Genomic DNA, 27,856 nt, shown 5'->3' with positions numbered 1-27,856 from the left:
ACTTCTTCGCAAGTTGGCATTCGTGATCTCCATGCTCAATGACAGGTGGTGATAGTACAACTCATTGCCAATTGGTTTTGAGTTGGATGCCCATAAACTTTAACAACCAAGGAAGGGACTCTAACGTCCCCACCAAAAAAAACAGCCAAACAAACTGAACAGAACTTTCATGGTTCACGGGACGTTGCCATACAAAAATGACGTACCCTCTTCGCGAGCAAATTAAACTTGAATAACTCCAAAATCTCTAGGCTCTAGCTAACCATCTATTTCATCTCTTTCTGTCACTCAAAACACCTTAAAAAGAAAAACTATGAAAGGCTTTCATTCTTCTTCGTTACCTCTTTTGGGTCTAATCTCACTCATAATCACTACAAATTCTGCTACACTACTCCATCCAGCAGCCTCAGAACTGTCAAGTTCGCAAAACATACAGGGAATTGTAACTGATCGGCGGCCAAAGCCTGATAAAGAGGGTGTATATAATGCGTCAAAGGATATATACTGGGGCGAGTCTTTCCAATATCTGTTTGCTCATAACTGGATAAGGGCACAAAAGTTGGAGATGCCATTGATATGGGATTCACAACTTGAAAAAGTATGCAAGATCGTGGTCAATTCAAAGGAAAAGTGACTGTAGTTTACAACATTCATTCCCTGAAGGAAAATTCAAATTAGATGAAAATATTTATTGGGGAAGTGGTACTAGTTGGGAACCAACAGATGCCGTAAATGCATGGGCTGGTGAGGAGAGGTTTTATTCATACGCTACAATTACATGTCAAGCCGGTAAAGAATGCGGACATTAAACACAAATTGCCTGGAGAGATACGAGAAGGATTGGATGTGCTCGAGCTGAGTGCGATGATGGTGTTGTGTTTATGAATTGTAATTACGGTCCGCCGAGTAAGATTACAGGCGAGAGACCACATTGATTATCTTGTGCATCCGTGATTTATTATGATCTTAAATCCAAAAAGATAATTTAGTTTAATTTTTTTTTCTGTTTTTAAAGATAGAATATAATTAATTAATTAAGATTATGTATATTAGTTGCAGAAGATGTTTATTAGTGCATATTTTCTGTATGTTCTGTAAGATTGTTGTGTAAATTAGTGTATATTTTCTTCTTGGTCTTCAAAGAAGCAAGCAAGAGTTGCTAGGTCACTGGGCTCTTGCTCAGGCTGCTGAGCTGAGAGATTGTTTGGAATTTGCATCAAAACAGAATTCCGATCTTCACAAATATTCTCAAAATGTTGCATATCGGTGGGTATTATTCTACCCGAGAGAAGTATATTATGGATTTACTCATACAATGAATGTAACCAATTGGCATAATGATTGAATTTAAACGCTGTTAAACATTGGGGGCTCTATAAGAAACAAATTTCTCTCCTTTGGTCTTGCTACATTGAAACACCTGTGCTATGTACAAAGGTAGCGCCTAGGATATTAATTTGTGATACGGGTGGAGGAGTTTTGAGTTCGCTGTTGTCTTGTATACTCCCCTAAAGCAATTGCACCACTCACATGAACATTGAGAGACCTGACAACTCCCAGCTGAGGAATCTCAACATAACCATCCAAAACATGAATTATATCCACAGGTATACCTTCCTTTTCACGACCAAGGACCAGCACCTGTAAAAAATTACAGAGCATGATCAGTTAATGAAAAAAACAACAGCTCGATTTGACACTTTTTATGCCCTAGATGTGCATACAAAGAAACTATGAATACTAGTGGTTACAAATCTTTAAGATTGTAATATGGAAGTGACACGGTTAAAGAGATTCGGAGTAATAACTTAAAAACTACAGTCTCTTACCATCTTCTTGGGGAACGTATACTGATCAAGGGGCAAACTATTTGCAGTTTGTTCTAAACCCAAGATAGAGAAACCTTCTTTCTTCTTCTTCTCTAAGTACACTTTGAGGCTGCTGACTGGGACCTCGATTATTGGTACCCACTTCTCAGCAGTCACACTAACAACCAAAACAGACTATTAATGTGAGGGCACAAAGAAACAAGTCCCGGTGGCATTAAGGAGACGACTAATTTTCACAAAATTTCGCAATTTGACTATGACTGACCTGATGAGTTGGAACTGTTTATCGTTTACAACACTAACATCAGCAACTGCTAAACTAGAAGCTTTAAATACCTGCAATGTGAAGGATGTTAATAACAGCATCAATAGAAAGAATCCCGTTTGTCATTTTCGGAGAGGATAATCTACTTTTGGAAATCCAGCGACATGTCTACAGCAACCTGTGTGTCGCTAACATTATCTACAGTTACTAAGCTTTCATTCTTGATCGTGGCTGCATCTTTCGACATAGAACTTCTTAAGTCTTCCCTGACATCCTGTGACAGTGAACAATGAGATACGGACCACAGTAAAAATGAACATGGAACCCCAGTCTACTTACATTTAAAAATGTGATCACTTTCTCCAAGAGTGATGGTGGCACACATTCGAACTCAATTTCCTTCATCAATAAAAAAGATGAGTCCCAGAAACAAACAAACATTAGACACATAAATAAATAAAAACAGTGGGCCCGTTCAGAGTGCAGAACAAATGCAATCTGAATTCTTTCAGGTCCTAACCTTGCTCCTAACTGAAAAAATTCCTGAGGGAGCAGAAGATGTTATGGGATAAAACGCATCAAGAAATCCTTCCATCAATTCCCTTAACCTGCAACAAAATATCGCAATTATAGAGAAACTGTGATAAATGTTGAAAAAAATAGCTTTTCATATGCAGAAAGGGGTTCTACCTAACACAGTCGGTATTTTCCGCCAAATACAATTTCAAGCTCTCAAAACACCGTCTTTCTAAGGGCGCAGATTCTGAAGCGCCAGAATCCAAAGGTGTAACCATCTTGAATAGAACTTGGTAAACTAACAACTGCAAATTGGAAACAAGGAGTATTAATAGATGATAAGTAGAAAATTTATTAGCGGATCGAGTAGTAAGTTTGGCTTTAAGATCAAATACAAATCTTACCTGAGTAAAACCACGTAAACTGTGGTGGTGCGATGTTAATAACGGAATCATTGGTGGAAGTAACTGATTTAAGTGCTGGTATCGCACGTGCTCCTCAGTTGTATGAAGGATAACATTGGTTGCAATGAAAACATATGAAGAGAGTGTCTACATTTGATGAGTAAAAGTTAATGAAAGGGTGAACCCCGAAATAGCTGGATCGACAAATTTTTAATTAGACATATTTATTACCTGAGGCCTCATGTTAGTGTCTCGGAAAATAGGACCTAATTCATCAGCAACCTGTCGGAAGAAAAGCATAAACGGACGTGAATAAGGATATTTGAAACAAACAATATCGAAGAAACAATGCAATTATGCAAAACAGTTTGAGTTGTGCCTTTCTAAGATTCCACAAAGAAAAAAATCGAATATCTTTTAACGTAAGTATGTAAGAGTTCATGATGATAAGTACACTATGTATTGCAAACTAGTGATTTAAGTAGACATGGAACACACAAAATTGTTCTCCCAATTTCTTCCATAAAAGCTTACCAGTGATGGAAATTTCAAGTAAACTTGAATTGCAAAAGTCTCCAAGTACTGCCGAACAGCTGGCAAGTTGCTCCTCTACAAGTAAAAACAATCGATAAGTTTGTTTCTAAATTATTAGCTCCAGTGGAGTGGACACTGGAGCTACTACTTACGAAATTTTGGATTCCTTACATATAGGCACAAGTGCAAGTTAGATGTAACTTGCTTAACCACATCCTCACGAACAAATCGGGATAATATACATATCATCTGCCAACAACAGACTTTTCTCCTATGGATCTGAAAATATCCAAACCATTTATTAGATAACCTCCTCCTTTAGGAGCTCCACAGAGTGACAGAGTGGAAATGGATACGTATAAAATGAAAAAAGGAAGCACCCTAGATAGAGTTAAAGAAACTCACGGCACTATACTTCTTATATAGTTCTTTGGATAGGTCTTTGGCCTTAACCTGTAAATCAGCTCAATGGTGTTAGTATAATCGAATCAAAACGGGGACTATATTATCAAAGCTCTAACAACAAAAGGTTATTTATTATTTCAACGGCCAATATAGACTATTCTAAGATTTTTCACTTGATACGATTACCATCTACCGAAAACAGCAATAAGAACACTCATGTATAACACCTACGTGTAGACAGTTTTTCTTCCTCTCATATCATGCTGCAGCTTTAATATCCCCTACTTTTCTGCAATCTTGAGAAAGCAGAGAAGACTAAATTCTCAAACAACCTAACTTACTTACGGTTTTGTATTCGTGTTCTTATTTCTGCATAACCGGGTACAAGTTTTGAGCATAATGTTTTTGAATCAACATGATTTTACCAAGCGCGAGATCCTAAAAATAGTCTATATTGAATCATCCAAAACATATTTTAATGCGATTTTGCACAAATAACACGCAATGCTACTCCCAAAAGTTCCAAGAATCTATACCGCGGTGTCAAGGAGGTCTAACAGAAACAACTTTCCAGACTGGAGTGCAGCATGGAAATTTTCATTCTCTTCTCTTGTACCCAATTTATCAGCCAAGTCCGCCAGCTTGTGAAAGAGAACTGCAACAGATACACCTGCATACAGCTCTGTGTTGATAAATGCCTGGGAAATTAGCAGTGCAGTGTCAGAAACTTGTTAGCAATAATTGTACCAAATACAAGCTTGGAGTGATGATCCAACTTTTATTTAACAATCCACATCTCGGGAAAGTTATTGATGGTTATGGCACAGGAGTTATGAGATGGACAAGGCTGAGTTTCAGCAAGACTTTCTTTCTAGCACACAGTTACAAACAATCATAACAAGATGTAACACACTTGGCATACTTCAGTCAGTTCCGGATCTGGGCTTTTAGCCAGCAGCAAGACTTCCATTCTAGCATCATGGCTTTCAGCTAATTCCGCCTCAAAATCCTCATCAAAAGCCACTGTGAAAGGAACGTAGAATAGGATTATGCGGTATAGAGTGTGAAGCATCATCTTATATCAGAAAATAAAAAGAACATACAAGTTAAAACTCAACGAATAAGGGTATGAGTAAATACCAGATCCACACAGAGATAGAAGCTTCAGCTCTTGGATGTAATACTTGATTATTTTTGGATTTGATAGCCACAACCCCGTTAAGTGCAAAGCTGCAAGACGAATAGTGCGGGGACTTTTCGTGCCTTCTTCAAGAATTTGTTCAACAAACTGCAAGAATAAAAAAATTGAACTACGATTACAATTTCCACAATGTTTGGCCACTGAAAAGAATTCATGGAACTACTTAGTTTTTGTGGGTTTAAATTAAAGAAGCATGAAATAATTACAAGGTACATTCTCAAAAGAAAAAAAGATACTGCAACTTACCAATTTCAACGGACCTTGAATGTCGTCAGCAGTTTCATGCATGGACTCGTCACTAAATATAGCAGGGTGCACTACAGAAGACAGAAGGGCAGCAATATGTGCAACCCTACGTTTCTTGCAGCTGACATGAAATATCCAAGATGAACACATCAATTTTGACATCATCTGCAGGTAATACAAGGTCATGATATCAACAATTTTAGATTTTAAATTAAAAACAATTAAACATTAGAACAGTACACATAACTCAAAACTTAAAACAGAAGAGGTCAAATTAGATGGTAAACATTAACGCTCGTTTAGCTGAAGTTCTGAAGGGCCGAACTGTGCTCTCACCGCATAAGCTAGATCGTTCTACAAAAAATAGTGTACTTAATCTCAAATATTTCTATATATCTTTTCAGAATCAGCTCTTAATCTTTTCAAAATCAGTTCTTTCCACGGTCCACTATAATATGGTTGACAATAGCAACCTTCTCTTCAGGCTCATAAATAAGCTAAAAATAAATGAGGAATTTTCATGCATAACTGTGGTGAGTAGTGCAGCCTAACAAGTTATGCAATTGTGAACACAGAAAAGTTCTAGTGCGACAAAATATAGATATTACTATTACTTTACACTCATAGCAATGATAGTGCTAGAACAAACCTCAGCATCTAAGATATTGTTAGCGGAAACATCTGAGACCATCGTTCCTGAAGTGAACAGCCCCAAAACCAATCTGACGGATCTTAATATGGGCAAAACAGAACTTTCCCCGGCATTTTCAGGGCTGCAAATATCAATTAGCCAGAAAGAAATCAGATAAGAAAAGTGGAGCATTTAAAAAGTGCATTAACACAAATATGGCTAAGCGTAAAAGCATGTTTGCCAACAAATGGTGCGACTTGAATAAAGTTAACTGACAACAAGATAATCCAACATCTTGCTTATACTCTTACTTACTTCGCAACAAGATCAACGAAAATACTCTATATAGCTGAACCGGAAAAGAATGCTGTAGTTCCTTCTGTATGAACTCCATTTTCAGGGACAGAAAATGGAATTGACAACAGTGAGACAAAACAAAGCCACTAAATCAAGAAAAATAAATTTGTTAATAAAGCTTAACAAAAAAGAAGTTTTACACCAGCTGAAACTTTTTTCGGGATCGGTACACCAGTTGAAACAGTACCAAGGGCGAGGCTGCACTTGGTACCACAACAAAAGTTGCACATGAGAACCTCCCCCAAAAGAATATTTTTTTCCAATAAGAAAAATTTGTAACTGGTCAACCATTTGTGATGGGACACCAAGCACACACAAATTTGACAATTGCAACCCACTGCAAACATCTAAAATGGCATTCACAGAATGCCAACCAGGACTAGTTTTGGATTTTTGAACATAATAATTACCTTCCAATTCATTAAAAAAGCACGTCGACTTCGCGTTAGAGCCCCAACTGAGATAACATCATTGATGTTCTGAAGAAAACTAAGAACAAAACAATCTAACAGAGGTTTTCCTTCTACTTTTGGTAGCACTTGGTCGTCGGCCAATATCAAGTCCAAAACCAGCGGAGATCTAGCAGGATTCATTGCTTTCAAGACAGGAGCCAGTGCTTCATAAGCTGCTAGGAGAACTTCTGCTCCAGCCTGCTCTATGGCACTCTAAGTAAGTCAATCATAAACACTTGTGATGAACAGAAAAGTATTTCAAACTTTTATGGTCAATTCCAATTACCTCTATGTCAAAAGTGGGAGTTAAGATAACCTTCCAAGAGAAACTCCACAAGAAAGCAAATGCTGAATCAAGCATGTTATCATCTTTTAAATGTGCACACCATGAAAAGATAGATGCTATTGTTCTCATCGATGGTATCTGTTCCATCACATGAGAAAAATATCAACATATGAGAGCTAATAACAAAATAAGCTTCGGTACAGCTTATATGAGTCTGTATCAATGGACAGAAAAAATAATACAAGGGAAAATTCACTCAAACAGTGTTCGAGGATATGGATGGAATAATACATATATGAATTTGCACACAATGTAATACACCGCGAACACAAATGTATGAGAAGAGAATCAGGATATTATGAACAACTAAACACAAGTAATACTGTATAAACAAGAAACATACAGTGTTCAATATGTCTGTTGCCATAGAAGAAGACAACCGCCGTCGACTTGGACCACCAAGCTTTCCTGTAACAGCACAAGATAAAATCTCATCACCTGCCATAGACTTGGCCCAGAATATGGAAGAAGATGATTTGGCGAACAGCACAAGCTCCTCCTGCACGTGACAGTCAAGGATTCCATGACCATTCCATAACTTTCAACAAGTAAAAATTCACCAAGTACAAAGGAGAAAGAATTAACAGTGTAGAATCATGGCTTCTTACCAATATATGTGTAAAATGACTGTAAAACTTCTCAAATGGAATGGAAGCTTCTCTTTCACTTGATAAATCTGAGTTTTCTACCATGGAAACCTTCACGTGACTAGCTATTGAATTAGTATGTTTCCCTTGTATGATTGAGAGCTCTTGGATCAAACATAGAAGAAGGATAAGAAACTTTGCTGAAACCCATTCCATATGGTTGTTCTGTCTTAAGATACGAACTCCCTAGTCCTGGAGAAACTGTAAATTGAGGTTTAAAATAAAAAATAAAAAATTTCATTTTTCCAGAAAATGCATCTGCGTACTGAAAACAAGAGCCAATAGATAGAAAGATAAGGAATTCTTGTTTTCAAACATGAATAGGCATGCACTAAATTGACAATAAAAAATATAGCTCCAAGAAAAACCGAACCTAGACCAAAGGTTCCAATTGTAGTTCCTCTGTAATATTGAGGAAAAGCAACCTTCCCCATCTTTGGGCTTCAAATCCCCATGCCTCCAAATCTTCATCATCGTAATCGACGAACGCCTCAGGCAAATTTTGATTCAGCACAAACTTTTGAGGGAAATCATAAAGACTAAAACGCGTAGTTTACTTTTGGAGTCAGAATGCCAGTTTCTCTCCTCGCATTTAGACAACCATTTTTTCACCCTCTCTCTCAAGGAACCTAGATTTCAAAGTACGAAAAACAACATATTAAACCTCTGCGTACAGCTATCTGTCTAAAAAAGGAACATAATTTTTTTTTTATTAGCATTCAAAACAGAATGGTAGACAGATTTACTAAAACCAAGGAAGAAAATCAATATACCGCTTCTTGAGTTATTCGACATACCACCAAAATCAGTAAATTCCCTTGGCACTTTAGCAATGAAGTGCATAAGAGTTTCAACAGGCACGTCCGAGGTACACATCACAGAAGAGGCAGCTTCTAAGACATTCTCACAAACTGATACCACAAACCAAAAAACTTGATTAATATCTGGGTAATTAATTGCTGAACAGTATGCATAGTAATGATAGATTACTAAGATGTAAAAGATTCACAAGTTAGAGACCTTGAAGATGATAATTTGGATTGAAGTGTTGTTTGCTGCTCTCCATGACAAGTCTCAGAATATCCAATAATAAGGATTTGTCATTGTCTAAGGAACTTCCGTCCGCAGATAGTGATGAATCCATATCATGTGTTTTAGATCCACGAGCAGTTGAAGCAATGCAGAAAGAAAGAGTCATCAATCCAGCTCGCCCAAATGACTCTCGCTTAACAAGGGACGCCAAGCTGCTCAGAAATGCTATCCGCTCTCTGCAAACAAACAGTTTTTAAACCTCGTCATTTAATTTCAACATGTATTTCTGATGCCGACCTTTTTATTTTTGTACATAGTGTCTACTTATGTATTATTATATGTACCTTTCTGTGAAATAACTACAAAAGTGGTGCAGGAAATTTGTTGCGCCTTCAATTGTTTGTGAAGTGTACACTCCTAAGGAACCTAATACATTTTGAATAATGTGGTCAGAAATGTAGAATCAATAGATAACACTATACCAGGAAACTGAGGATTTTATGTCTTAGGATGATCCGTATAGATTTGTATATTTGAGAATACTTGCATTAGATTGTAAGAATTATCAGCTTGATAGCAAAACTAACCAAAATCTCTGTGATGAACAGGATCATTCAACCCTTGTATGAAAGAACCAAGTGCAAAACTTTGAGCCACTACTTTTGCACAATTTCCAAGATTCCTCCAGTCAATCCCCAAAATAGACTGCATAATTAAGCACCTAACTGTGAATATAAACACATAATGGATTTACGTTAAATTGAGGACCACCACCTGCTTAACCAAAAAAGAAAGAAAAGAAAATGCTTGGTTTGAAAATCATTCAGTTACGACACAATAACTATACCCTGGGGATTTTCGTGACAGAGGCCTCGCTCCCATAGAGCCAACAACCAGAGAAAAGTTCCTTGAACAGTTTCCAACTGCATTTGATGCACTTCAATAGCAGGATTTGTAGAAGAATCGATTTCCGAAGCAAACGTAAGCAACAGTGAAATCTGAAAGGAGTAATTATTACACTTTTACTGGGCAATATTTTATAACAGTATATTTGGTTGTCGGTAGTACATCAGGAAATGATCATAAGTTTTAAATTCAGGAAAAGATTAAGCTACCTGGTGATTCCATGCAGCTTCAACTAAGTGAGTACCGTACTCTTCAAGCATCTCATACAGAAGTATGAATGCTTCCCATCGCTGCTGACCACTCAAACACGTATCATCTGGCTTGCATATTTGCCCCACTCCCATTGACTTCCCTCCTTTTCTGCCCACTGACCCCTCTTTGTGGTAGCATTTGCACTACTTACATCCAAAGTTGCCTCAGAAACACTAGTGCAGCATTGGCTCTCTTCACTTCGCCAAACTGCTGTTTTCAGTATATGTAATGACTGTTTTCTCAAAAAACCCTCCTTATCAACCTAAGTAGGCAAATGAAAAGTTAACTTATCAGGAAAATTCAGGAGTATTTCCCAAACAGAGCAAAAGAAGGCTGATTGGAACAATTAAGTTTGGATGTTTACCAAGCCTTGCTTTATTTCATCCCAAAATTCCTTTTCAGCTCTTATATCAAATTCATCAATCCCGTTATCTACAACATCAACTTCAAATCCTTTGGCATGAGACAAGTACAAGGACAGTACACTATATGCGTCTTTCCTCCCAAGAGGTCCAAGAGAGAACATTTTTTGGCAGCATTTCCATATTTTTGCGAAGAAATGCATCCTAGAAAACAAAGTACAAGAAGTTGAAAATCCAAGTGACCAATGTGTATTGCATTATGTACAAATAACAATAAAAAATAGTAGTATACATCTAACATAAAATAAATGAAATCCCGTACCTGGAATCCACAGGTTTATGCCCATGTTCAGAGATTTTAACAGAACAAGTCGAAGGAAATGACATAAAAATGACCGGAAGGAGAAACCGAATAGCACAGGATCGGTGTTCAGGAGTTTGAGAAAGCATTCGCACTGTCATATCACAGAGATCTGAATGGAACTTTATCGCAAAACCTTCTGCATAACAACCATTCTCCACCACTGGCTCCACCACACTGTTCGTTTTTGGTTGGTTCGATATTAGGGAAGCAGTGAGCAATGAAGTCAAAATATGACATGCGATAGCCTTGGACAAAGATACAGGCTGAGCTGGCTTAGGCTCGGTAAGTACGTCCGAATGACTTAGCTTGCTGTTTGACCCTTTAAAAGATGAGTGACTCTTTCTTTCATTCACTACTGATTCGTCATTTTCAAGCATGGTTGTAGTTAAACGGATTGACATAAAACAGGAAGGTACCAATGTCATTTCTATGACTGTCCATGAATTTACCTCAATCACAACACCACATAGTAGTTCTGTAATCTAAAATAAGGAACATGTGAGTGATCAAAATCATGTAGATGCCACATAATACATAAAATCCATAAAGAATATACATTAGATTAAAAAAAATATCTTTACCGAGTTGAGTAATTCATGGTCAGTTTCATTTATGATTTTAAGCACTGGAAGAAAACCTCTCCAGATAAAGTTTGCAACACATTGGCATTGCCTGCAAAATACGCCACTAAAAAGTCAAACAAAACAACATTTGAAAATTTTGAAACCAACTCCTTTCTAGCGCGTCTATTTTACTCCTAAAAGAAGTCCCATCTCCGTACGCTTCCTAGAAATAAGACTCACAAGTTAACCTACACAATCATTACTCTTCCTCTGAAACCACCTTAATAACTCACCCGACTTCTTGACAAGGTGGCAAAGTGCATCTACAAAGGATGTGATATAACTGTACTGACTCGAATCCACCCCCTCATCTTCCTCTGCAATGCCCTACAAGAAAAAACAAAAAGTGCATGATGTGAAAGCCAATACATAACTCAATAAGTGCCTCCCCACCTCGATCTCACCTAGATCGAAGCCTAATCTAGTGTATCTTCTAGCATTTCCTTAATACAATTTGGGTATGAACCAACCAAATACCAATCCTGACCTACAATGTAATACATAAAATTAAAAATTGCAACTAATTTCAAACTTAAAACACAAATTCAACATTCTAAGTATGAATCAAATGTCAATTCTACGCACTCCCGACATCAATTTCAATCATTGAAAACCAACAGATCTGAAATTTAGAAATGGTAGTGAGTTTACCTTAGAGAAAAGAGAGAACGAGTTGAGAAGTGAATTGAAGAGAGACAAAGTAGAAATCGAAATTGATGAAGTTAAAATACAATCAATAATAGCTGGAATTGCTTCTGAAGGAACTAAACCGAAAATAGATGTTAATGAACAAGTGACGGCTGTGATGTTCTTCATATCCTCCGCCACCTCTACTGGTTGCTGCTGGGGGTGTTGTGCTGACATTTCTTATAATCGTAACGGCGGTGGTGCTCTGGTTTGTTGAATCCATAATTAGTATTTTGCTTCGTTGGATTTAGGGTTTGAAATTGGTTCTTAGTCAGATTGGGAATGGCGCGAAGGTGCAGAGCAATTCTGATAAACCCTAGAAAATAAAGAGGAATGGAGGCCGGGGTTTTACAGGCGGTTAGTACTCCAGTGAGTTGGGGGAGTTGAGTGTATTTTAAATCTTGGGAATTTTGAGGGAGTTTGAGAGAGTTTGGTATTTTTGAGTTCCAGAGAATTTAGGGGAGTGTAGGCAATTTGAGAGAGTTTACTGAGGGAGTTTGAGGGAATTTGAGAGAGTTCATTCTTAACTCATTCTCTTTTAAGAAACAACAAATCCTCATTTGCAAGTAATACATGACCTGCAAAACTGCACTCGAGCCATGCTAACAACAGCACATAACCAAGGAAAAACTGCACTCGTAGTGCATGACCTGATCTTCGTAAGCTCCCATTTAGTCATTCACCACACACCTAAGTACAACCCACACTTCACCTGACCTTCACCACAACTATTTACTTCCAAACTTAGACCAAAACTTCCATTCTCCTCTTCTCTCTGCCGGGTGACACCCATTCGATATACAAGATATAACCGGTGCCCCTTATTGGCACGGAGCTAGCAGTACATAAAATCATGGAAAAATGTATTTCATTCAATTAAAGTTCACGTTACAAACTAGTGAACATATTACACCTATAGGTAAATGAAGCAACTAGATTTGTAAGATAAAAAGAAAAAGAATTCAAAGTGTCAAATGGTGAACAACACATTAACAAGTGGATTAGGATTTTGGTTTAGACCACTATATCAGACAGTGGGGAAAATATGCACTCCCTTGCTCCATAAATCAACACAACTGATCCAACAGTTTTAACACATTTCAAGCACTTAACACCCCCATTCTAATCATACAGATGTTGCCAACACCCATGAAAAGAAATTCATAAAAGAATATGTGAAAACAGTAGGAACTTTAGACATTAATTCACATATCAAATAATATCCACTGTAGATTTGTGTCCTCGCAGATACATTCATGGTACAATCAACGGGAGAAGAAAGGATTAGCTAACAGTATAGAATAGACAAAGATGCAAATTTAATCAAATAGCCAACTTGTTTATACATGAACTTGCAATTTTGCAGATTATAAACAATAGATCCCAAAAAACTGATAAACCCCAAAAACTGATATGGAAAACAATCAAAATAGTACACAAAACAGATTATAAACAATCAAAACAAACAATCATGAAGATCAAAGAAGAAAAAAAACATACCTAAAAGCTGAAGCGTTTCATCTTCTTTCTCCAACCAAACTCCCTTCCAAATCTCTACTCTTTTGAGAGATTTGTGTACAGGCAAAAATACACTATCAAATCTCCAGAACTCCCCAAAACAACCAACTCCCTAGCATTCTAGGGTTTTACCGCTAACAGGGATTTCAAGAGCTTTTTTCAAACTCCCATACGACTAACGGGTGTTTTCTAGGGAGTTTGGAAAACTCTTCTGAACTCTCCCACGACTAACGGGGATTTTGAGAGACTCTCTCAAACTCCCCCACGACTAACGGGAAAAAACCCAACTACACCCAACTCCCCCAACTCCCTTGAGGACTAACACCCTGTTAGTTTCAGAGAGATTTTTATTAAGGCGCCCGTTTTTATTTTCTATGTTGAGCACCTCGTGTTTTTTCTTTTGGGGCAGGCCCATATAGGGTATGAGGCTCATAGAACTCCGACCGACCTCTGACCGAGGCAGATTAAGATCATGGACCTCCTCATCCATCCTAGCTGAGTTGAAATATTTGTGGGGCTTAATTGGATATTTTATATAAGATCCCTCAATTTGTAGCTTAATTGGATATTTTATATGACACCTCGATCTGTAGACCGGTTTACTTATTGGCACATGATGAATAAAGGTTGGTACCCGAACATTTGGTATCAGAAGCAACCGCCACAAACCATGCTCATCAACCATGCTCATCAATCGAAGGGATAACCTACGAGATGGATTAAGGTATATGTGCACCTGTGTATGTGCATATATACAGTTGTCATCACATTGAATAGTCGAGACGAGCAGAGCCGCCATAAGAAAAGGACTACCGTCTCTCCAATGTCGATAGAATATTCCAACGAGGACGTTGGATCTGGAAACGTAGACCTCAGTCCCATATTTCTTAATTGGATAGTGTATAATAAGTCAATAAGATCCTCAACTTGTACAACGGTTTTAGAGTTGAATTCTACTCATGGGCTCATAACGAGTTAATTAGGGTCGGTAACCTAACATAGTCCTTCAGTCTTTTTCATAATAGTTAACACGGGGGGAACTGAGCTGACGGCAGTGCGTTTGGATACCAAAACCAAAAGTCAGAACCAAAAGTCAGAGCTATTTTGCTTCACAAAAGTAAACTATTTTGACTTTCAAAAATTCTTTTGAAATTGGAATTTTAGAAATCAAAAAGTTACTTCTGGATGCGCTTCCAAACACACTATTAAGTATTTTTAAGTTTATGATATGGATGAATTCTTTTTCTCTATGTTGAGAAAACAAGCATTATGGCTCGGAATTCAATTTTGTGGATTTCGTTTTCAAGTGTTAATCAGATGTTTTCATTTGATTATTGAGTGGTTATTAATTGACGTGACTATTTGGTAAGCTAAAAATTTTGTACTCCAAATACAAGATTATCAAAAAATAAACTAAACAAAAAATATGTAATAATTTTATATCTTTGCTTGTTTTTACCTCACAAAAGTGGCCGCAAGTTTCAATTTTTTGTAATATATTTGAAGGTGATTTAGATAATAACGGATTTTATAAAAAAACCCAGACCAGCTTTTACTAAAAAAAAATATATTTGCAAAATAAACCAAATTTTTATAAAATTTCGTATCACATAAAAAGTAATCTAAGTATTTGTATACCTCCACAGAAAATAAATTTTCAATTATTAAAAACAAAAAATTAGACGTTAGCCATTTAATTACCACTTAACAAGTTATTTTTGATTTTTACAAATAAAAAATCGGAAATTAATTTGGGAACACAATTTAAACGAATTCTGAAAGTTAAAAAGGTAACTTTTTATGATGTAATTTTTTCCTAACTTATGTGATTGGCTTCCTCTTCAACAATTAGGATTTACTCAAACTTCCATTGTACGAGGAATCTTGTTGACCATAAGACATATCTTACCTCTTTCTTATCGTGATCTGCTTGCTTTCTGTTTTCATTTCTCTTTCTCTCTCATTTTCCTCTATGGAAATTTGACAGGAAAAAACTGAACTCTAACTTTTGTTACAGATCGGCCATGGCACTACACCAAATCCAGGATTTTGCAGCATGTAATTTTTGGGGTGTGCAACGGATATACGCGTTGCGACCTTAATCGGTTGCACATAAATTTTTTACTTTTCACTAAATACTAATTATGGAAAATAAATAAAAGAGAAAAGGACATGCTTATAATTTTAATTAAATGGTTGAGGGCTTAAAGTATATAAAATTTTATTATTCTCCATTTCTTTTCTGTTTTCTTTTTTTTCTACTCCTCTTTTTTTTTCCTCTTCCAACCCAAAACTGAGAACTTTAGGATAAATAGCTTAACCTAATGAGTAATGGTTCTCGTGCACCCTCCTATTAAGAAGATAATGGTTGGAATATTGGACCTTGTAATTGACCCTACTATTTAGGGGTACTACTAACCACTGTACTAAACCATCAAAAAAAATAAAAAAAAATAAATAAACCAATATTCTACTAGTTTGGTCTAGACTCTAGACTAGAAGAGGAAAAACCATAGTATCATGTTTTAATTATTTTTCCGATTCAATTCACAAATTTTTGTTCGCGAGTATAGTCAAATTAAATGTGATTAGTTAGTTGAAAGCTAAAACAGAACCACAAATAAAATGTGATTACAAGCCATTTAGGGGCACTACTAACCGCTGTTGTTGTAGTCGAATTGTGCCCTTTGGCTTGGTGGGTTTGCTAGAAAATGAAAGATTTGCTTGTTTCACAATCACGATCATCGCCTAGGCCCTAGATTTTGGAAGATACTGGGCTTGACAAATAAGATACCAGAAGTCGAGAAGCCGAATTGCTTTAGGGGAAATTAGGGGGAGACCCAAAAAAAATAATATTATCATTGTCAGGCCCACAATTAATTTTGGGTACCGTGACACCCATAATTATTTCTTTGACACCCATAATTATATGAAATTATTAAAAATCAATACATAACTCGTTATGCATACTATTTTTCAGGCATAACTCGTTATGCAGCCTAATTTTTCAGGGGTATAATTGGAAGCGCAACTTGGACATAACATATCTAAAAATCCGCGTCTTGGAATTTTAAAAATTTTATATCGTTGGAAATCTTTTTAAGAGAGCTACACAACGAGTACAAACAACAATATCAAATTTTTGTTTTTCACGAAAAAAATCGGAGTTGATCATCATTTTAGGCAAAATTTTCGAAAACTTGATACATAACCATTATGCAGCCACCAAAAAAGATGCATAACACATTATGCAGACGCATAACGAATTATGCAACCATTTTCTCGACTGCCTAACAAAGTTATGCATTTATAACAAGTTATGTTGCCAATGTTTTGGTTGATTTTAGTGCGTACATAAAAAATTGATGCATAATGCATTACGCAACCATATTTTCCAATGCATTAACAGGTTATGCATCAATATTCTCGATGCATAATGCATTATGAAGCCATATTTTCGAATGCATAACAGGTTATGCATCAATTTTCACAACTGCATAACATGTTATGCAAATATTATTATTGGTGCATGACAAGTTATGCAGTCTTTGTTTTTGTTGGTTCCGATAGTGACAAAAAAGTTGCTGCATAACATGCTATGCAACCGTTTTCTGAACTGCATAACAAGTTATGCAAAAAGAAAACAAAAGAAAAAAACTGCAGATAGTGTTATGCAACCAATTTGGAGAACGCATAACAAGTTATGCAACAAATTTGTAGATTCATAATGTGTTATGCAAACATTTTATGGACTGCATAACAAGTTATGCAACAACTTTTCAAGATGCATAACAGGTTATGCATCTATTTTCATAGTTGCATAACAGGTTATGCGTCAGCAACTTTCACACCCACACCACTTGCCGGCAACAAATGAGCATCAGCAACTAACTCTTCGCCATTGGCAGCTGTATTGGCTAAAACCATTCCAATTCCACCAGCTTGTTTCACCACAACTCCTTTGGCAACTCTTGCATTAATTCCCCTATCACAAAAGAAAATTTTCCCGGATACTTTTTCCAGTATTAAGGTACCGGTCATACATAAATTTCCATTAGAAGCAGTACTAGCATTGCCGGCATAAACGAATTCCACCATTTTATCAGGTAATGGTTTGTTGTAATAAAGTGAGACACCACAATTTCTCACCTGATGTAATTGGGTCAGATGTCATGCGTTACGCCAACATACAGCATGTACAACAGATCTCTGGCCAAGACTCAGCCTAATTAATGAAAGTTTCGCAGAATGAACTGAATACGAGCTTATAAAATTGTGTTCTACAGATAATATAGTTACAGAGAAACAAATATTACACATACAAAAAAGTTCAATAAGTGCAATTAAGTCCCGGAGTAATAAATTAGAGAATAGTTGTTCACTTGAGCTGGTGGTGGTGGTGGTCTTGGAGCTAACGGCATCATTCCCTGATCCAAGCATGGATAAGCACCAATCGGCGGCTGCACCTGAAACCACACATGAAGCACATATACCAAAAGGGTTAATAAAGCATCAACAATAACTTGAAGAGAAACTAAATAGAGATTGTTTGGTTATTGACTTGAGCCGGTGGTGGTGGTGGTGTTCTCATATCAAACGGCATCATTCCATGTTCAAAGTGTGAAGGAGCACCATAAGCGATTAGTGACGGCGTTTGAAAACATGGTTCCATTTGATTTGGACCCATCATCATCATCATCCGCTTATTTTAAATCAAGGAACAACAAAAAGGACCAAACTTGAATTGTATTTCAGATGTAATTGAAATAAAACCTAAGCTTAGTACTCAAAAGGAGTAAAATTTCTCACCTGAAATAAAACTTGTGCTTTTTAATGTCACGAAATTACACATGAGTGACACACACGAGCTAAAAACAACCATAATCCTCCTTCATTTTCTTTTCATGTACACAAAAATGGAAAACTCCAACACAGCTAAAAAAATGGTGACTACCAGTTGCCAAAATCAAACTATAGATTTACGTATAATTTCTTTCTTCCTTCAGATTCATCGACAATCCTAAGATGGAAAATAAAACGAAATCAGATTCCCACAAAGGTGACCCAAAAATCTCAAATCAATCAAGAAAAAAAAGGGTTTGTAATCATCACCATCTCAGCAGCCGTCTATTCTTCTCAATCTTAAATCTGAAATCAATTCTCACAACCCCATGAATCTCTCCCCTTTTCTGAGTTTTAGGTGCCGCCATTCTTCTCTTGACTGATTCAATTTCTAGGGTTTTTCCGATGGATAATTTTACTCATCGAGAATTCACAGTAGATTTGAGAGAAAAAAGAAAAGGAATTGAAAAAGAAGAAAAAAGAACGAAACATAATTTTATAAATTATGAGTTTGAGAATAATTTTTCCCTAAAAAATGGGTGCGCGCCTTCAAATTTCTGGGCGTGGATTTCACAGTGGAGAAAAACTGAAAAATGGGTCTCCATGTAGTTTTCACATTGCTTTAACATCTCCTGAGAAACGAGAATGAAACCGAGTGAACTTTAGTCATTTTATCAAAAACTATATGATTGTGTGCATTAACAAAAAAAATAAAATTGATAAGCTAAACTTTTTAAGGTTGATACAGGCAGGGGTGTTACCAATCTAGTGAATACAGCGACGAAGAATGTTTTGTTCTATATATATTGGTAATGCCCGGTGAAATTTGGTAACCTACAATAACAACCTTTTAACTTTTTGAATGATGAGAACTGTATAAATTTCGATAGATCATTATTCATTGATTTTCCACCCTCTTCCTCTTGACACAAAATCTGTGTTTTTTCTCGCAGAATTTCTTGCAACCGTAATGTCAAATTAAGTTCTGTGAAATTTATATATCTACCTTCTTTAGCCATTTTATTTTTTTGTATGTTGTTGTTTTGTACCTGTAAATATTTTACATTAGAAAATCTCGCAGTTGTGGAAATAAGAAAAAACATCATTTATTGAACAAATCCTGTCTATACAATCAATTATTATCATTCTTTTTTTTCTTTTTTTTTTCTGTTCCCGATAACAATTAATTCTCAATCAATTATTGAAAGATTGTCTGTCTACACATTCAGAGTGGAATATGAATGAAGCTTTTGGTTGATTATTTAACTTTGAGTTTTATAGTTAATATATTGCGTCCGTTGGTGTTAACCAGCATGATAATTCACAATATTGCATTTCAATTTTTATTTTATTTGGAACGCAAGGTATCTTACTTATGAGTCTGTGACACATTATGTAACCATTTCTTTTGTATACGGCTTTCCATCTCAAACTGAAGTATTACGACTACCGAGTTTTTCTCCCGTAAAAGATCTGGACTGAAAATCGGATGGCCTATAAATGCGTTCTTAGCATTGGGATTATCAATCGGTAAAAATGGGGCCTATGCACTTTTTCTGTAAGAACTTTCTTCGGGAGAAGGAATCGGTGAACCTGGCATTTTCCGAAGAAGAATTGACAATGTCCATGCATCATTATACATAGTCACATTGGAGCTGTTGCTTGTATCAAGTGTTTGCGTTTAGTTTTCATGCACAAATACATTCTCTTCACTGTAACATCAGTAGTGGAGATTATCCATCGAATTTTCCACAGAATTTCGCAGTGTCAACGAAGAATTATTGATTTAGGAATGTCTCAGCACTTTTTAAATTTCCTTTTGATGTGGATTATCTTTTCCTTTTGTGCAATCTCTAGTTCTTTACTCCTCTCTTTATTTCAACATATTTTATGTAATGTCAGTATATTGTCATTACGCGCTTACAGTTTTGAGTCTCTATGTCTAAACTCAATAGCTGGAGCTAGAGGTCAAAAACTTTTCAAAGAGCTGTTGACAATTAAACCCCTTCTAAACTTTATAAAACAAACATGGTCTTTATTTTCTAAGAGCATCCACAGTGCCCGATCAAATCCAAATATTTGATCCAAAACATAGACGTAGTGATACAGAGTAAAGAATAAAAATCGGACCAAATCCAAATTTCGGATTATATTTGGTCTGAGATCAAGACTAAAACCAAATTTGATCGGGCGGAGATATAAAACTCGTTTGAAGTGGGGCGGAGATAAAATGTGTGTCTGATGAAAGTTATGTGGGGGCGAACATTATATGTTCACCCCATGAAAAATTTAATTAAAAAAAAATGGGACGAACATATAATGTTCGCCCGATGAAAATTATGTGGGGCGAACATTTCAGTTACACCCGACCAAATTTTAATCAGGTATCGTTCCGTGGCAACATGGACTAAATCCAAAATTTCGTATTTCTTTTTGGTCTTTGACTTTTGGTTTTGGTCACACCACTGTAGTTGCTCTAAATGATCAAACAGTGACTTTCATTTTAAACATATAACAAGTCCAGTTTAAAGAGTCGTCTTGACGTATGCCTTGAGAGAACATATCTCAGTATAATACTGATTTTGAAGTGTCTTGTAAGTACGTACGTACGTCCTTACCTTACGCAACAGTCGTTTTCTGTTTACTGTGACCTTATCTGATAGGTTTAACGTACGTTGCTCTTTTTTTCTTTTTGAAGCATGTATCGAAGTATATCAATAGGCCAGATGTCTTTTATACTAATACCAATACGTCCTTTGCATGTGGCTCAAAACAGAGAGTCGCATACACTAGTAAGATTCTCTCAACCACTACGGTGATTTGAAAACATTTTTCGTTTGTCGTGTTAATATTTTTATACATGAGGATTTGATCTTTCTTTTGATTATGATGCAAAAGACATTACACCAACTTTTCATATTGGATTTTGGATAATTTTAGACTTATTGTACAATAATGTAATTTATTCCTGGCCAATGGCTCTTAGTACTACTGTACTGGTGACTAGAAAATTGAAGCAAACAAACGTTTGAATAAAAGTAATTTTATTCAATGGTGCACTTACGTGGAAATGCTTCCTAAGTTTACATACCATGCAAGATTTACTACCAAACCAAATAAAGAAAGAAAAGGAAAAAGTAATGGAACAGACATGAGAGAAAGAAAGAAAAGAAACAATCCAAACATTTGTGATTCTTGATTCATTCTCCTAGTGCTTGATGGAGATTCTTAATTGCTCGTTAAAGTACATCTTTTGAGCAAACAAGAATAAAACCGAGAGGGCTTTAGATACTTCGTCAATAGTGGTAAGGAGGAGGAGGAGATGTGTATAGGTAAATTGGGGTGGGTTTGTGGATTGGGGTAGGTTTGTAAACTGGAGTAGGTGGATGGGGCTTGTACACTGGTGTAGGAGTTGGGGGTGGTGGTGACTTGTACTTATAAACGGGATGAGGAGCGGGCTTGAAAACTGGAGTGGGGGGTTTGTAAATTGGAGTTGGCTTATAAACGGGAGTTGGGGGTGGTGGTGACTTGTACTTATAAACTGGGTGGGGAGCGGGCCTGTAGACTGGAGTAGGAGGTGGTGGTGACTTATACTTATAAACCGGAGTTGGTGGTGGTGGTGACTTGTATTTGTAAACTGGATGAGGAGCGGGCTTATAGACTGGGGTAGGTGGTTTGTAGACTGGAGTTGGCTTGTAGATGGGAGTTGGGGGTGGTGGTGACTTATACTTGTAAACAGGATGAGGAGCAGGCTTATATACTGGAGAAGGAGGTGGTGGTGACTTGTACTTATAAACTGGAGTTGGTGGTGGTGGTGACTTGTACTTGTAAACTGGATGAGGAGCTGGCTTGTAGACAGGAGTAGGTGGTGGCGGCGACTTGTACTTGTAAACTGGTGTTGGTGGTGGCGGCGACTTGTACTTGTAAACTGGAGTAGCTGGTGGTGGTGGTGGTGGTGATTTGTATTTGTAAACTGGATGAGGAACGGGCTTATAAACTGGAGTAGGAGGTGGTGGTGACATGTACTTATAAACCGGGGTAGGCGGTGGTGGTGATTTGTATTTGTAAACTGGATGAGGAGTTGGCCTGTAGACTGGAGTAGGTGGTGGTGGTGATTTATATTTATAAACTGGAGTTGGTGGTGGTGGTGACTTGTACTTATAAACTGGAGTTGGTGGTGGTGGTGACTTGTACTTGTTTAACGGATTGGGAGTAGGCTTATAGATCGGAGTTGGTGGTGGTGGTGATTTGTACTTGTATACCGGGGCAGGAGTCGGGGGCTTGTAAACTGGAGTAGGAGGTGGTGGTGACTTATAATGATAAACTGGAGTTGGAGTAGGTTTGTAGACTGGAGCAGGTGGAGGTGGGGATGGATAGTGGTACGCTGGAGTTGGGGGTGGTGGTGAGTTGTAATAGTAAACATTTGCTACGGTTTGGAAAGGAAGGCTGAGAGATATGAGAACCACCAAAAATGTTACGAAAGAAGCCAATGAGGCTCCTGCTGATCTTGCCATTTTCCTTTCTTATTACTAATGGTGTTGTTGTTATGATCTTAATGTACATTACTCATCCCTTTATATAGGCTTATGAAGTTGCCTCATTCTTAAATATAAAATCCCCTAGTTGTGGAAAAATGAAAATGAAAATATCAATTGTGGAACTAATCTTTGTCTTTACCATCCATTATTAAAACCATCTTGTCTCTAATCAACTTTGATGTGAAGTTTTGCACCGGGGTTTTGTTTAATTTGGATATTGGTGATTAGGTATACAAAATCTTGGTATTTAGTTAAGCTGTCACATGGTTTGTCCTTTTTTGTTTGCAAGACATCTTCGGTATATGCTTCATGGCTGCTTATGGTGTAAACACTCAATGAAACAGTGGACTCTGGCACCCTTTGTATCTAATAGCTGGAATGGAGCCAAGTACGAAATTGTTTAACAAGTATTCCTGATACAATAAGCATATATATGTATCTTTTGTTTTCACTGTGTTTCCTAATAATGCAGGTTCTTTTTAGAAATCTTTCAATCAGTGATGGAGTTGGAAAGTTGAATATACAGGTTATTTTCACTGTGTGAAGGTCGTATGCTTTGCACATTCGACATATATATCGCCAGGTTCATTCTACCTGTAAATCGATCCCGACTTATACATAACTTGCACATTCCTGTCACCTTTAACAAACGAATTTTCGTCTTGGTTTTTTTTTTCTCCCATGCATTTAAATTCATCAGCGCTAGAAAGTCTTTGTTCCAATAATTAGTAGACGTATCTTATACAAATACTTATTTTGTTGCTTGAAAAAGGGACGCAAGAAACAGTCACATACGGCGGTCAACTTCATTACCTCAACCACTCCAAAACCGCGTTCGTCTCATAATAGTAGGTTATTACCTAATTTGATTGCTACCAGCAAGTTGTGTTGCGGTGACCAGGAAGTTATTCTTTACTGTCGGTGACTAGAGTAATATTAGTTTATAGTTTATTATACCTGAAGATATGATCCGTTCTATTTGTTTTTTCATGCAGTATTTGTCTTCGTTCTGAACAATATTCATCAACTTTTGTCTTGGTAAGTAGATGGTAAACACAAAATTTCAACGAGTCATTTTCCGATCCTATTTGAAAAATGAATAATCTTGGCATATTCCGATTGCTTTTACTGGAATTTTCATCTACTTTCAACCCTCTTTCTGTGCTATGGGACACGGCTGCTTTACTATTACTATGCGGTGTGAACTGTGAAGTGATGCAAACACATGGCCAAACACACTTCACTTACAAGGTTTTGCATCTGATCTTTTACTGTTTTTGTGGTCATATTTTGTTGATCTTTTGAGACAAAGGATTTACATTTGTGATAAGGCTAGTCATTCGTGTCGTGTAAGGCGGCAATAACGGTCAATGTCTAGAGTTTAATTACAGGCGTGTAGGTTGTAGTATAGACTCATACTGTTTAGTCGGTAGTATTGCTTTCTTGATTACTTGTGTCTTTGGTGTTTCTAAATAATGGGTTAATAAGATTCATGATGCATTTGGCAACATATAGTATGCTTTTGAAGCAAAATCACATTATATACAAATGAATAATGTCTTAACATGCCCGAAGAAATGAAAGCTAGTTCAAGCTATATTTCAAAGAGTTATAAGAAAAATTAGTGATATGCGAATGATTTGGGTTCAAAATTTATCAACATCGAATTCTTTTTCAATAAATAAGTAAAAAAAAATCAAAAATTGGGATCCAAATACAAAGTACTTTTGTTAAAGATGATCAAGGAAAGGCCAGAAAAAGAAGCGCAAGTTTTTGTGAAGGATAATAGTCCCACATTGTTAATATCCCTTTAATAATATAAAATATAATATGGAAGGACCACTCCACTCATTGCCAATTGGTTTTGAGTTGGATGTCCGCAGAATTTAACATGGTATCAGAGCAGGCTATTTGCGACGAGTCATTGACCGCGCCTTTACTCCGCGTCACCCGATTTATTGTCCACGTGTTAGACCCAACGAGGCTACACGTGAGGGGGCGTGTTGAGATTATTAGTCCCATATTGTATGGGCAATCTAAGATCCTGCGACTTATAATCTCTTAGGGTCTCTCCACTCATTGCCAATTGGTTTTGAGTTGGATGCCCGTATTCTAACAGTTTTGGAATCAAAATATAGAAACTTCAGTCACACACAAGTCAAACGGTCACACCAACAAGTTTACATTACATGCAAGAATTACAGTTGAATAGTATGATTGGGGCTACGTACTTTATACGAAGTGTCACATTCATAAAAATTATAAAATTTACAAGTTGTGGAAAATTGAAAAAGAAAAAAATAAAATGAAAGAAAAGAAAAGAAAAGAAAAAAGCATCGAATCATTGAGCCTAATCTTTGTCTGTGACTCTGTGCCCTTTAATTTGAGAGATGTGGAAGTTTAGTTTGATTCGTTGACTTGGTTTTTATGGCTGTTACACACTGACAAATAGATTAGTCCTTTGGATCCTTCTTTTCATCATCTATTGTCCTTCCTAATGGTGAAAAATTATTTTATCACTACTTTTCTTCAAGTTAATGCATATTCTAACCCAAATCATTTTAAGGACTACTTTTACTACATGGTTTAATTTACCTTTTTTAGTTTAAGGTTAGAAAATCTTGCACTCCTTTCTTCTTATGAATGACGATATATTCTTCTATTTTGTACTTTCAACTTTTCTTTCTATCATGGGAAAACGTGAGGCGGATTTGCTATAAATCATTGAGGGAGAAAAATCATGTAAACACACTCATTTTACTCGGGCTAAAGATGTACACAAAATGGCTCTCTATTTTCTTTTCTTTTTTTACTTTTGATGAAAAAAGAGGTGCAAATGGCTTGGAAACAAATGAATAGTCCGTACTAACTGTTCACGAAATAGGCTAATTCATACATGTCCGTGTGCATGTATTTATCTTGACAATGGAAATAGGATAATTAATACATGTACGTGTGCATGTATTCATCTTAAGAATGGAAATAGGCCTTAGAACAGAACTTGACGATGGAACTGGAAGCTCATATATCTTTAGTGTTGTAGGTACGCTCCGCCCGCTTATAGTGGAATTAATATATTTGATTTGATTATGATGTTAAATGGAGATGCGCTTTAAACGAAATTTCATAATGGAGTTTCCTTTTGAATTGTGCAAACGCTATAAAAGCTTTGAACAAAAGTTGGGAGAAAATAAGTTTATTGAGAAAGTATATAATTATGAGAATACACTGGTGCTCTTACGTGGGAATGCATTTGAAGTTTACATACTCGTACAAGGATTACTAATAAAAAGTATGAAACAGAAGAATAATGAAGTCCACCATCTGTGGTTCTTTCCTTCTTGTACACTGAAACGATATGGAGATGCTTTAATCTCTTATTGAAGTACATATAACAGGGATAAAACCGAGTGGAGATTTAGGTAATTCATCAATAATGGGGAGGAGGAGGTGATGCATATAGGTAAACTGGGGTGGGCTTATGTATTGGAGTAGGAGGTGGTGGTGACTTATAGACTGGGGTAGGTGGTGGTGACTTGTATTTATAAACTGGGCTAGGTGGTGGAGGCGATTCGTACTTGTAGACTGGAGTGGGTGGTGGAGGCGATTCGTACTTGTAGACTGGAGTAGGAGGTGGCGGAGACTTGTATTTGTAGATGGGAGTAGGTGATGGTGGTGACTTGTATTTGTAGACTGGGGTGGGCGGTGGAGGCGATTTATACTTGTAGACTGGGGTAGGTGGTGGAGGCGATTTGTACTTGTAGACTGGAGTAGGAGGTTGTGGAGACTTGTATTTGTAGATGGGAGTAGGTGGTGGTGGGGATTTGTACTTATAGAGTGGGGTGGGAGGTGGTGGTGACTTGTACTTATAGACTGGGGTGGGAGGTGGTGGTGATTTATACTTGTAGACTGGGGTGGGTGGTGGTGGAGATTTATACTTGTAGACTGGGGTAGGGGGTGGTGGAGACTTGTACTTATACACTGGGGTAGGTGGTGGAGGGGATTTGTACTTGTAAACAGGAGTTGGAGGTGGTGGAGACTTATATTTGTAGACGGGAGTAGGTGGTGGAGGGGATTTGTACTTATAGACTGGGGTGGGTGGTGGTGGAGATTTATACTTGTAGACTGGAGTAGGAGGGGGTGGAGATTTGTATTTGTACACGGGGGTCGGAGGTGGTGGTGACTTGTACTTGTACACTGGGGTGGGTGGTGGTGGTGACTTGTACTTGTACACTGGGGTGGGTGGTGGTGGTGACTTGTATTTGTACACGGGTGTAGGTGGTGGTGGAGATTTGTACTTGTATACGGGAGTAGGCGGTGGAGGTGATTTGTATTTGTATACAGGGGTAGGTGGTGGTGGAGATTTGTATTTGTATAAGGGAGTAGGAGGTGGAGGTGATTTGTATTTGTATACAGGGGTTGGTGGTGGTGGTGACTTGTACTTGTATACGGGAGTAGGCGGCGGCGGCGGCGACGCATACTTGTACACATGAGTCGGGGGTGGTGGTGAGCTGTAATAGTAAACATCTGCTATGGTTTGGAATGGAAGACCGACAGATATGAGTACCACCAAAAATGTGGTGAAAGAAGCCATTGAGGCTCCTGCTCTTCTTGCCATTTTCTTTTCTTTCTTCCTAATGGGTTTTTCTGTGTTATGATCTTATTATACACACTTCTCATCCATTTATATAGGCTTGTTAAGGGATCACATTCTAAGAATATAATATCTTGGTGTTTTGTTAAGAATGTCGTATTCTTTAACTCTGTGTTCTCCACTAACTTTGTAAGACATTTCCTGCATATGGGACATGGCGGCTTTTAACGGAAAATAGTCTCTTTCTGAGAATCTAATAGCTGGAATTTATCTAACCTTTGAACTGTTCAAATTATTTGATGTAA

General features: G+C 37.1%; 1 protein-coding gene and 2 pseudogenes across 1 annotated transcript; 1 reads left to right on the top strand and 2 right to left on the bottom strand.

Annotated features, from left to right (window-relative positions):
- Window positions 1-313: 313 nt before the first annotated feature.
- On the top strand, window positions 314-935 carry LOC113330074 (annotated as a pseudogene).
- A 310-nt stretch (window positions 936-1,245) lies between these two features.
- LOC113330073 lies at window positions 1,246-12,445 on the bottom strand (annotated as a pseudogene).
- Window positions 12,446-21,446: 9,001 nt separating this feature from the next.
- LOC113330072 (extensin-2-like) lies at window positions 21,447-27,614 on the bottom strand. The gene is made up of 3 exons (XM_026576936.1): window positions 26,394-27,614; window positions 24,087-24,162; window positions 21,447-22,941 (listed from the first exon to the last, which is right to left on the bottom strand). The coding sequence occupies exons 1-3, from the start codon at window positions 27,573-27,575 to the stop codon at window positions 21,716-21,718; spliced, it is 2,484 nt and encodes an 827-aa protein (XP_026432721.1). The 5' UTR covers window positions 27,576-27,614; the 3' UTR covers window positions 21,447-21,715.
- Window positions 27,615-27,856: the final 242 nt, after the last annotated feature.

Source organism: Papaver somniferum, unplaced genomic scaffold, assembly GCF_003573695.1.
Source record: "Papaver somniferum cultivar HN1 unplaced genomic scaffold, ASM357369v1 unplaced-scaffold_117, whole genome shotgun sequence".
In the NCBI taxonomy this organism is placed as follows: domain Eukaryota; kingdom Viridiplantae; phylum Streptophyta; class Magnoliopsida; order Ranunculales; family Papaveraceae; genus Papaver; species Papaver somniferum.
The sequence above is the reverse complement of the archived record's forward strand: the minus strand, read 5'-3'. Positions and strand labels throughout refer to the sequence as shown.